Source organism: Spea bombifrons, chromosome 4, assembly GCF_027358695.1.
Source record: "Spea bombifrons isolate aSpeBom1 chromosome 4, aSpeBom1.2.pri, whole genome shotgun sequence".
Classification (NCBI taxonomy): Eukaryota; Metazoa; Chordata; class Amphibia; order Anura; family Pelobatidae; genus Spea; species Spea bombifrons.
The window spans coordinates 83778953-83792301 of record NC_071090.1 but is presented as its reverse complement, the minus strand read 5'-3'; the positions used below and the strand labels follow the sequence as shown (position 1 = coordinate 83792301).

The following is a 13349-nucleotide window of genomic DNA, read 5'->3' as shown; positions in this document are numbered from 1 at the left end:
TGTAAAATAGTAGAATGATGACATTTATTTCATGTGATTAAAATTCATCTCACAGAAGCTGAGATAGGTGTCCACGTGTGGCAGAAGAACATCTAAGCAAGTTGCTGTCCTGACGTTCTCTCCCTTCTCTTTCTCCACTCCTATGAAGGATGCTTGAACCAACCAACAATGGTCAGCTTAAGAATAGGGGAGATATGACTTAATGGGGAGCAAGCATCATGTAGATCCTGATAAATGGATATAAAGATCCATGGTACGATGTTGTACACATAATGTAAGTGTTTAGTACAAATGAGTAATCTCTAGCTCAGAGAAAGCTGCAGGCAGGGTTCAGACCAATGTGCGCAGAAAGTCCTTCCATTGATTTCAATGGGAACAGACCACAGAGGAGGAGGGCAACTGTAGGGCTGCAGATTCTACCACAGGTATGTGCCTTTAAAAAACATATATTAAAATACTCACAAATGAATTTAATATCAATCCTTCTTTAATGGGGCTGTAAGGGACTGTAAACTGTCCCTTGAAGCATTTGGCTGCTGAATTCCTGTTTCTTCCAACTAGCATGTGTGTTGAAGCAAGAGAGGTTTGTGAAGAAAAGATTTCCGGTCATGTGTTTTGTTCACGTATTTAGGTCCTTGGGAATGTTTTTTTTTAGTTTGCTGGAAGTTTTTATACCATCTTTTGTAGGAGTTGCTGTGAGGCTTCTCAACACTTGATGAAGCGGCTTTACCATTGTATGAAAGGGCATATGCGGGTTTTAGTGTAAGGATACTGTAATCAAGGCTATTGTAGCTGGAACAAGGACACTTAGTGGGCAAACAACATGACCCCGCAAGACGAATTTGACAGTAGAGTATACTCACAGGTGTGGCAAAGGCCATGTGCCCAGGGACCCTGGTGTAGTTTAACTAGCCATGTCACAAAGCAGGTATTGTCATAGGTGGTTTGTGGAAGAAGATCACCTATCTTTTATTTAGTCATCATCAATGCCAGCAAGTGTCGATATGTGTAGTTGACGTGGGAGGAGTGCTTGGCCATGGGAAGGTTGGCATGTGTGATACTCGCATGATAGGGAGGGTATATAAATGAGATGATGCTAAAATCTGTCAGTGACAAGTCAAGTGTAACATAATATTGCATTTCATTTGTTTGTTGATGTATTATTAAAGTGGACCTATCTCTAAAAACCTTTTCTTTAATAAAATGAGTATTACAGATGTATATGTATTCATATCTTAGATATTTTTAATCATACCATTTCAACCTAACCGGAAAGTTTTAATGCTAATTAATGTGCACATGTAATTCAATATCTTCTTTCTGCAGACTTGAAGAGACACAAATGTGAACTCAATCTCTGAGAGGTAGTCAGGTGCAGCCTGGGACATAATATGGTCTAAACCAGGGGTGTCCAGCCTGCGGCCCTCCAGCTGCTGCAGAACTACATCTCCCATACTCCTCTGCCAGGTACTTAGCAGAAAGAGCATTATGGGAGCGCCAAAGGTTGGACACCCCTGGTCTAAACACAAGGCAGGCCATGAATCAGAGGTGTCCTAAGCAGGTGTTTGAGGTGCATGTCTGGAGTGAACCCTTACTGAAAGGGGCTAAATGTCTTGGTATGCTGAAGGGGCATACCCAGACATTTTGGACAATTCTATGCTTTCAACATTGTGGGAACGGTTTGGGGAAGGCCCTTTTCTATTCCAGCATGACTGTGCCACAGTGCACAAAGCAAGGTCCATACAGACATGGTTGAATCAGTTTGGTGAGGAAGAACTTGACAGGCCGCACAGAGCCTGGACATCAACCCCATTGAACACCTTTGGGATGAACTGGAATAGAGATTGCGAGCCAGACCTCCTCCAACATCAGTGCCTGACCTCACAAAATGCTCCCAAACATTCCCACAGAAACACTCCAAAATCCCAACTACATATTAATGTCTATGTATTTAGAATGCAATGTCATATAAGTCCCTGCTGGTGTAATGGTCAGGTGTCCCAATGTGTCCTATGGGATACAGCAGAACATTATAGTAAAGGGACACTCCATCCCTATTTCCATGCTATATGTACTGTATTTTGGAGTCATTTTGCAAGTTGGTTGGGGGGGGTTATAGGGCCATAATAAAAATAAAAGAGAGAAGGAGGCAACATAAGCAGATTTAGGATAATGAAGGTAGGAGTTAATACAAAACTAGGCTTAAGAATGCAAGATACTTTATTAGATGCGCCAAAGCACATACAGAGGAGAAAAATACCCAATTAAAAATAATAAGGATAAAACATGTTATTTATATATATTTAAAATATATAACACAGTTATACTGAAGGCAAACGGTGGGAGATATGTAAATGAGGATAAAGGTCTAGCTGACTGTCTCAATGATACCTCAAGATAAATGACTTGCAAAATAAAAAAAACAGCATATGTTCATTGCAGGAGATCCTACGAAAATAACCTAGTTTTTTTTTTTCCGTTTGTTAACTAAAATAACAGTTCAGGGGGAACAGTAGATGTAGCTTATCTAAATTTCAATAAGGCATTTGCCAAATAACTAAATAAATTGCAGTGTTTAGATTTTCAAATAGTTGAATTATCCATTCAACTATTTGAAAATCCAAACACTGCAATTTATTTAGTTATTTGGCAAATGCTTTATTGAAATTTAAGTGACAGGAGACAGAAGCCTTTAATAAATTGTGAATTGTCAGAAAGTCAGAAGAAGGTCCTGTTACTAGTAATGAAGGATCGGTACTGGGACCCATTCTTTTAAATACTTTTATTTGGAATATTACAAGAGATCTTGAAGGCAAGCTAATGATGACAATTTCACTGGCGATATTAGATAAGGGATAAAAGTGCTACGGTTTATGTATCACATATGTGGTTAGCACTGAAAGGGTTAAAACATCACAAATGCAAAATCTATATGCAGTATGATACGTGAGCATGAATCTTGCTTCAGGCAAGGGCGATCTGTCCCAGGATGTCAGACGTGCACCTTTAGCAGAAAGAATATATAACATAGAATTGAGAATTCAACCTAAATCTCATATTATGTCACAATATAGCTTGCGAAGGATCCATATATATAGCGAGTCGAGGTGGAGACCCCAAAGTCCAAAGGATCGGGCAGCAGAAGATCAAATCAGACCAGGGCAATCTGCAATGAGGCTCAGTCAGAGAAAACAGCCCAACAAAAAACATCAAGTTATCAGGAAGAATGCAAACAGCTGAGGTTGAAGGTTTTGACAGATTTAAATAGAGGACGCTTGGCAGAAAAAGTCGCATCCTGGTGTATGTGCTCCGCTGCGCTGCAAAACTTGTCATACAGCGTGTCATGGCAACCATGCATCACATTCCTGTGTATACGCCTGAGGCCATGTTGTTGCCAGAATGATGGACACTTTCATTATAAGATACAACATCTTCTCATCATACCTTAGCCTGTTCCCGGATCTTTGACTTTATTCAATGTTTGTCCATCTGTGTGTGATAATAATGGTGTTCCATGAACAAATAGAACAAATGTGACGCCTAAAGCTTTTGAAATTGAGAATAGAATTTTATGAACGAGATGCAGTAGACTCTAACTCTAGAAGGAAAGGATTGAACGCCACAGGGGTTTCTTCAGTTGACCATCTTATACAAGAACCCATAAGAATCTTCCAGAAATGCCTACCTTAGATGGTTCCCAAAGGGTAGACTGACACTTCTCCTGTCCTGTAGCACAATTAAAGCATATGAGTAATTAGTACTAATCACGATACTATGGACTCTCATAATCATTCCTTTCATTGTCGCGCCATATGAATTGTTCATCACTGTTAAAAGTCTTTTGGGATTGTGATTGAACAGGACCAAGTTGAAGACATCTGTTAGGTTGTGGCTGGATATAATTTGCTCTATTTGTAGACTGAGCCTCTTGTCGTGTTCCACACTATGTAACTAGCAATTCCACTAATCATTTGTGGTGTCTTCAAAAACATGTACACTTTCCTGTAAGCCTTTCCAGTGAAACAATGCTGGATCCAATAGCAGTCCGGACCTTGAGAATGTATAAAAGTAGTTACATGGTCGACATGACGGTGCCTTATTGTAGCTAAGAAATCTAGACAATTTATTTTTAAGAATACATCAGTAATACCGAGTGTAAAAAAATATTTGTTAATATTTACATTATAGATAAAACTTGTTTATTTCTGATATCACTTGATGCATACAAGTGGTTTGTGTTAATTATATAATTAAGGCATTAACCCCTTAAGGACAATGGGCGGTCCCTGAACCCATTGAAAACAATGCATTTTGAGCCCGTACATGTACGGGCTTTGTCATTAAGGGGTTAAACAAAAAATCACTGTATTTTTATTTGAAATTATCTCAAACAAGCCCCATAAAATCATTGTCCTAGATTCCTGAAAAGTGGACTTTAAAGCTATGAATAATTTTGGGTGTAATTTTTCCTCCCCACCACTAGATGTCCAATGTGGTCTTTCGGAAGTTCATTTTACGCACCTTTTCAAGATGTGATGCTGCTTCTATCAGGATGTCTGTGTGCTGTTTTTCCATAAGAAAGACTGATTTAATCTATTGATATATCTTGCCTTGGTAAATAAATTGAAAACATCTGTGCGTATTATAAGGTTTATATATCACTCATATAATACTAAGTAACATGTATGCGTGTAATAACATGTCAAACAGTGAATGTTTGAAACAGAAATAGGAGGACTGCTTGGGTGAGGATGAGTTGACTGCAATGAGGGGGATGTCTGTGGTGTGGAGATCTTGAAGGTGTGGAGATCTTGAAGGTGGGGAGAACAGAAGATTTCTTTCAGGATGCAGGTTGTGGGTATTCTGAGGATATATCGTATGCTTCTCTGAATACGTGGGGTTTTAGTGAGTGTTTAAGGTTAGGTTAAGTAGGAGAGAGTCTGACAGAATGGAGAATGGAGAATGGAATTCCAGAGAAATTGGTAAAGCACATGTAACATGCTGGAAGCAGCTCACATCAAAGTAAATGCAGCAATGATCTGGCTGGCGGATGAAAGCAATTACACACATAATGTAGTAGCTGAGATGGCGTTATTTACTCTGGAGCAAAGTTTAGAGAGTGTTCTTGTCACCATAGAAAGAACTGGAATGGTTCGACCAGCAGAACACTTTGGTGGTTGCTAAGTTGAGAAGGCAAGTTTTCAAACTTTACAACAAAAACACTTTTTAAGCACACTGTAAGTCATATTATTCTTTGCTTTATTAATCATGTCCTAGAATGATCTCAGGTATCAGACCCAGTCTGGCCATTTGGCACATCAGGCAAATGCCCGTTGTTTTTGCTGTCTGACAATGCCACGATAGGCCCGGCTGTGCACAACACAAGCATAAAAACATAGTGTATGCCACTCACATCCAGCCGCTAGCTGCACTTATGTCAACAGGTGGTCGCTGGCCTGAAAACGTTACTTTTATATGACTTTATGCAACATTGATAGATATCCGTAACCAATGTTCCATCTAATTTTTCTTAGTTGGCGTGCGCAGAAAATTTCTCTTGTGCAAAAATTTTCACAGAGCAAAAATTTTGTGCGCGCAATATCCGTGCCGCATAAAGTTTTAAAAAAATTATTTTTTTTTTCTTTGTTGGGGGAAAAACTGCTGTGCGCACAATTTTTGGATGTGTGCGCTCTCTTAAAAAGCTATGTGCGAGTGCACAAGCGCACAGCTTAGAGGGAACACTGTCCGTAACACTGGTTAAGGGATACAGAAGACCACTTAGAGCATTCCGTCTCCTGCTCCTCATAGGAAGCAGAAAGGCACCTGGAAGAGATAAGAGGTGGGCTTAGCCCTAAAGAGAATTGAAATTAGTGGGGAGTGGACACAACCTAGATGGGAAGTCGGTGTGGCCTAACGTTGCTACTCTAGCTGAAGCTTAAACACACTTTGCCCACTGACGACATCAGCCACCTGTTCCAGGATTTCAGTCAATAAACGTGTTACAGTCAATAAAGAAATATGATATAATAGAGTAACTAGATAAAATATAAAATATGGATGTCATAAGTTGTATGTATATCCAGACTACAACCTTCAGGCCCAACAGCCATACCTGCGAACTTTCTAAATAGCTGACCATAATACTCTTTAAATATTAATATTACTGGTAGCAAAAGCAGTAATTCAAGCCTTAAATATCATCAGGACCATCTTCCCCACCGGCCCCCACTGCTATCAGCAATGCAGGGTACAGGAGCCCTGCTTGCTGATCACTCTGTAATCAGCAGCAATGGGGATCAAAGCGAAGAAGAGGGAGAAACAGTGTTTTTTTTAAAAAAAGTTTAAACGAATAAAAATGTTTTCAAGAGAGATCACTGAGGTCTTTAAAGAAAACCATTCATTTCCTACAGCAAATCCAAAGACAGCTAGGTACTGTTATTGACTGTCAATAAAAAAAACATGTTACAGTAAATCTTCATTTCCCATAGTGGAAACACCATTCAATTTCCCTGTTGCAAGGCTATAAGATGGCATCAGCGACATGTGTTGCTATAGAAACAGCTGCTTGGCAAAAATGTAGCAAAAGTGTCAAACAATAAAATACCTGAGTATATTTTTATGTACTTGGTAACCTTGGATTTTTTCCAGCAATTAAAATCAGTGGGAGGTTTTCTTATAAATTTACTGTTTCCTGAAGTGCATCACTGTTTTCGAAATTCACAGATTTGCATCACAAAATATCTTTGGATCTATGGAACTATAAAGGGTGGCTGCAGGGTAGGACTAAAGGGACAGTAGTTCCCTTCAGAAATGTGTATTAAATATTTATCTTTCCTCCACAATCAGTACTTGTAGTCACTTGGGTTCTTTCTCCGCCATTTCACGATTCCCAGTTCCATGGGACTCCTGTAATATTTTAGCCTAGGGGTGTCAGATTTAACTGCAAAAGTGTCAGCTACATATGCGATGAATAGCAGGAAAAGTGGGCTAAGACAGCTATGAATCTAATATGTAGCCACACTGAACCCTTCACCCAGTGATTGTTGAAAAAGAATGTTTAGATCAATTTTCTGTATTGTGGTCTGGCTAGGGCTGCCACTAGTCTTGGACTGACTGGGCGATCCAGGAATTAAGATGTAGGTCCTGAGTCTCCACTCACCTCGTTATTTCCCAGAAACACTGGTGGTGGTGGTTTCCAGAGATCACATAACACTGTGGTACATGTTCCCGCGCTAGGAGTGTGGTAACTAACGCAGCTTCACGCAGGTTAAGTATGGTGTGTGAGTTTATCTGGCTCTGGTGTTAGAGTGAGTGTGTGGTTGTGTTTAAGTGCATGTGCTTCCTCGTTTCTTTCTTGTCTCTCTTACATTTTTTTTTGCTATTAAACACTTTTGAGTCTGTTAAATGTGGGCAGAGATGACACAGGATCACCCATAAGGTGAAAGCTATCCAATATAAATCAACAATGATCACCTTGAGAAATGTACTGAATAGTCATATCATCCAAATTAGCAAATGAACCTGGTGCACTGGACCACATTACAGGTACCCCCAGATACAACAGGAGGAAACGCGGGCCTGGCACACATTATCCCCACCCTCCTCTGCCCAGTTATTATTACCATTAATTCTACCTAAACTCCAGCTTCTCAAAAGAGGGCCGCATTTTTCTAAGGGTTGGCAAGTGGAGGGGGCTTTACTGAGGTACTTATATTATTGGGTAAGGCATTTAGAAGAATAATAACGCAGTTTTATGTACACAACTTAAACAGAAATACATTTATATACACATATGCACACATAATATGACTTTTAGATAAATGTGATACACTCACCAAACATGCTATCAGGGAAAGGTAATAGAGACGGAGGGATTTAGGTCCTGAATAGGGACTGTCCCTCCTAGACAAGGAAACTTGGGGGGTCATGATTATACAGACAACTAGAAAGAGTAGAGAGGGGGCTGTGTAACCCTGTAAACTGTGGCGCTGTCTACGTATATTCATCAGCACTTGAGAAGAGCGCTTACTGTACCGGTAAACATATTAGAGGCTTTAGAGATGAAGCCTCGTTACAAAGCATCACGGAAGGATCCTTTCTCATTCAAATTGGCCTCATTATGATGTTACACCTGTATCTGGCAGCATCATTAAGGGCCGTTTGATCTGGATCTGCATTATTATTACACTGATGCTAATTGCCCTAAGCTGATAATTGAAGAGGAGCAGCTGTCTTCACCAGCTCTGATTTTTTTTAAGATGCTGGTTTGTAATTGTAACGAATCCGCAAATAACTCATAAAGTATATATTTCAGATAACCCAGGTATTTTACTAGGAGCATTAGGGCACTTGTCATACAGCCAATGTCCATCAATGTACTTGATTTCCTTTTTTTAAACACTTTCTGTTTTTTCCCCTGCATTTTGGGCAGGGTATGTGCATCCGCTGGGCTTGTGTTATGCAGCCATTTTGCCCACACATAGTGTTTTAAAAATGTTTACTGCATCATTGTGACCGCGAAGTGTATTAATAATTATTTTGGGCTATTGATCCACTTATCCATCCACATACACAGCCATTATACGTAGATCCATTGTGCTCAACATACGCTGTAATAATAGGATAAATGCATCACAAAGGTCTGATGTATGCCGTACTACACAGGTGTCTGATCCCAATCCAGCTAGGCTTTTAGGATTGCTTTAACTGACGTAATCAAATAACAATCTCTCAGTTGTGTATCACGTATAACCCTACAAAAGTGTTTGTGGATATGTTGAGCTTTCCTGCTCTTTACGAGAGGTGGGAAGATCAATGATAGGGAAGGCAGGGAATGCCATGGACATGGCTGAGGCTATCCACCGATTTAAGGAAAGGGAGTGGGTAGTCGACAGAACTGGAGTGAGTGAAGCTGCACAGCAGATCAAAGGATAAGCAACCCCAGTTAGCTATTAGAGCAAGTTTGGAAAGTTCTGAGGGATTCATTTGTTTTGTCCTCTTTAGAGCTTTGTACCAAAAGTTTCAATAAGCGTCAGGAAACCCTTGGGACAAAGTAATTCTGGTGAAAAAGTTTCTGCTATGTGCCATGCAACAGTCTCGCAATGATCACTTTGCTCTAACCTGTTTGTGCAGGGATTTGTACATAAGCCACAGTGATCTGCAAACACCAAGGAAGACCTACCTGTGTGGAGTATCAATCAGATTCCATAAGGCGACTGAGAACAATGAGTAAGTATGTGTTTTTAAATACACATTTTTTACTTCAACAGGGAAGATATTGTCTCATTCTGCCTGGTTATTACATGCAATCCTGTACTGCTGTTCCCTTCTAATGAGCCCTTGTATTATATCATATCAGAGCAAGATGGGGACTAGAGGTGGGTGAGACAATGAGCCAGGACCTGATCATCTTGTTAACAACACAGGAGCAGAGATGGACCAGCCTTGCATATAAGGAAAGTCTTTGCATATAGATGCTTAAAAGGGGCTTGAGCCATCTCAGCTAATGCTCGATTTCTGTACATACAAATTGGCACAACCACATATTCAAACTTACAATGCCTCACACAGCTATGGTAGGGATATCTCCTGTGACGTACTAAGGTTGGGCACTTGACCCAGAGCAGTGCCCCCAGCCACCCCTCAGGACTTACCACCATGGCTGCCTTCACCTTCTGCTAAATGCTGGTATAGTGATGTCATATCTCAGTGTTTGGCCCTAGAAGTAGGCATAGTGCTGAGTACAAGGTACTATGAAGGCTGTGTTGGCTAGGGACAAACCACCATGGAGTAACTGGGCAGGTTACAAGGGATATCCCCATTTCTGAAGCTGCTAGGAAACATTTCTGGTTCCTACTTAAAAACAAAAGGGTTGCGGCTGCACCACCTTTTTTTCCTTATGGACCTTTAATGCTTTTTGTAAACATTTCCCATTGCTAGTAGCTTTCTTTGATAATGCATGAGAGTGGTATTTAGCGAATACTAGGAATGTCTAAGAGCTAAATATAAAGTGAGTGGATAACAAAAAAGGTATACAGTGGAAATCCTTTGGAATTACCTGGTTTTTGTTTTGCATTAATTGTTCATAAAATGTGATCTAATCTACATCAAGTATAGACAAACACAATGTGTTTAAGCTAATAACACACAAACAATGATAATCTTTGTCTTTATAATGACGTCTTTATTGATCACACTCATTAAACATTCACAGTGCTGGTGGAAAAAGTAAGTGAACCCTTGGATTCCTAGAATGTCTGGTGTGAACGGTTCTCTTGAGGTCATTCCACAGCATCTCTAATGGGTTAAAAAGGCAGATTTGCCGTTTTTGAAACCATTCTGTAGTGATTTACTTTGATGTTTAGGGTCATTGTTTTGCCGCATCACCCAATCTCTACTGAGTTTCAGAGGGAGGACAGCCACCCTGACATTATCCTGTATGATACCTTGATAAACTTGGTAATTAATTGTCGCCTTTGATGATGGCTAGCTGTCCAGGCTCTGAGACAACAAAAGCCCTAAATCATGATGCTCCCTCACCACTGGGATGATGTTTTCACGCGGGTATGCGTGCCTTTTTTTACACCATACGTAGTGCTTCCCAAAAAAATCCACTTTAGTTTCATCAGTCCAAAAAACATTTTCCCAGTAGCATTGTGGAGTGTCAATGTACTCTGTGGCAAACTTCAGGCCTTCAGCTGTTGCGCTGTTACGCTTCTTTTTTACCTCATTGAGCATTCTGCATGTGCCCTTGGAGTCATCCTGGCTTGACGTAGGCGTAGTACTAAATTCTCTCCACTTAAAAAAAATGTGTCTATCTGTGGACTGATGAATATGTAAACTCTTTATTTGAGATTACTTTTAAAATCAACAATTCTTGATTCTAGGTCTTTTGACATTTCTTTTTTGTGAGACATGGTTCACATCATCAGATACTTCTTGAAAACAGCAAATTCAAATGTTTGAGTGTTTTTTTAAGTCAAGGTAACACCAAAACACACCTCCAATCCTGTTTCTCTGATTAGACTCCAGGTTTAGTAGCTCCTGACTCCAATTAGCTTTTGTTGAAGTGATTAGTCTAGGGGTTCACATACTTTTTCCAACCCTTACTGTGAATTTTTGAATGATGTATTCAATATGGACAAGAACAATACAATACGTTGTGTGTTATCAGTTAAAAGATTGTGTTTGTTTATTATTGTAACTTAGATCATATCATATTTTTAAAATATAATAAAATTAATCTTGGTAATTCCAATTTCAACAGTGGAGAAATTACAGTAACAATAAAAACAATCCCAACAGTTAACAACTCTTAAAATATACATTTTATTGTTACTGGTGCTTATTGTGAATGATTTATTTAATCTGTGAAGGTACATACCTCTTCCAAACTGGATTTAAGGAATACCCTTGCAAAAAAATAAAATAAAATAACAAGCTACAAAATGCTTAAATATATTTTGACCTCCCCTCTGTCTTTTGTGTGGAATGAGTTATAGAAACATTGTAAAAAATAAGGCTGGTTCCTTACATGGAAACCAAACTGCAAAACTGTGAAATTAACAAGATGCAAAGTCTCCTTTTGAGAGCCGACGGACCTGCCGACACATTGCTTGGCAATTCCTTCCAGGTCCAAGGACAATGGTAAGGGTAAAACGAGCGAGACATTTCCGTTACCAGGCCAATTGGCGCCCTGGTTCAATGATGTCGAACCTTCGGTGAAGCCATCTCGTAAAAAGAAACATTTTTCAAATCAATGTAAATCAAAAAGCAACTTGTTTCGACATCCACCTTAAGTCTTACAGTGCAATACAAATGTGTCATTGAATAGGATTTCTGTATTTTGCATTATGAAAATAAAAGGTCTGTACATTAATTAAGGTAACATTAATGACTATGAATAGTGTGAATTTTAATTAATCTAAAGTTGGCTTTGGCTTTTTTTTTTTATAAATTCATAGAAAATATTGAACATCTAACAAAATAAATAAACATATTTTAATCATAGATGCTAATGATTCAGTTCAAAATTGTTCTGTGTATTTTTTTCTTTATACAATTGCTACTAAATAGCCTTGAGAGAGAGCTCCCTATCAGTAGTGTGCAGAGGTGAATGCTTTGCCCCTTCCGTGATATTAAAAATAGAGTGGATCTATTTTTCGGAAATCAAAAACTCCTTCATAAAGAGTGCATTTTAATGTGTTGATTGTTACATCTTTAAGTGCTTAAAAAAAGCAGAGTGTTCTCTTAAAAGCTGCGAGACACAAAATAGGATTTTCCTTCACTTGCAGGTTTTGAGGTTTTGTTTCTGAGTGATCGTTTTGGAAAAGACACTTATATCCAAGGGTATCTTCGAGGTTCTCAAATGGGTATGAAGAAATTGAACAGGTATGTTTCTCTAGAACCCGTCAGTACTGATATTGCAGCAATCCAGTGTAATTTAACTTGAGTTAAGGTGAAAGGCTTTATAGTTTACTGCAGAGTACTGGAGGTAATGTCTGACCTGATGATCCTTTACTTAAAAAGTTCTGCAAGATGTAGAAGCAGGTTGTGATAACGATGCATGGACCAAAATGCATTGGAGCCTCTTGCGTAGAATGCAAACTTTGTTGGCTGTTTGGTGTGATCTGGGGTCTCCTCCTGCTATTCCGGGGGTGGCCGCAGTGTCTTAAGCTGTTTCTCATCTAGTGATTTCCAATATTTGAAGTTGTTATCCAGATGTTGCATCAAATTGGGCAAATCGGCAAAAGCTGTCAAAAGACACAAGCAGATGTTAGGATCTGTAAAATATTGATACATACGCACAGTGTATGAATAATGTGTCCATGTTTTTTTAATCTGCAGGCTTTTTAGGAGTTTCTCACATAAACACAGGTGAAAAGTGCATGCTTTTTTTTATAAAGCCCCCTGTGCTCATGAGAAGAGACCTAAAAAAGTGCACAGTTACTTAGAATACTTCAATGAAACACGTGGCTTACGTATCAAGCTCAATTCCGGTGGTGGTAAAAAGTGCTAAAATTGGGTGATCATAGAAACTGATGGAATGCCCCATTTATCACTTGAATTTAAAAAAAAAAAAAAAACTAAATCTTGAATCCGATCAAAATGTGCTTAGCCTGTATTAAGATTTTTCCCCTTCTATTGTTAAGTGAAAAGTGCTGCTAATGTATTTGGCAAAAACTAATTTAGCACATTCTACTCCATGTGTGAAATCTAAAATCAATTAATAATGTTCAAAAGACATTAGCTTTCCAATTCAGTTATAAATTATGCAAACACCAGCCTTAAAAAGCAGTTTAAAGTCCGTGCTTATCTTCACAGTAAATATTGTAGGTCAGGAGTATCCC

At 39.1% G+C, this 13349-nt stretch overlaps 1 protein-coding gene across 2 annotated transcripts in view; it reads right to left on the bottom strand.

Moving 5' to 3' along the window:
• Window positions 1-11309: 11309 nt before the first annotated feature.
• PDE8A (phosphodiesterase 8A) overlaps window positions 11310-13349 on the bottom strand; it is a 103152-nt gene continuing 101112 nt past the window's right edge. For both annotated transcript variants that reach the window (XM_053461794.1, XM_053461793.1), the window contains exon 22: window positions 11310-12752. In XM_053461794.1, coding sequence (XP_053317769.1) covers window positions 12646-12752 — 107 coding nt within the window. In that variant the 3' untranslated portion in view covers window positions 11310-12645. The remainder of the gene's footprint in view (window positions 12753-13349) is intronic.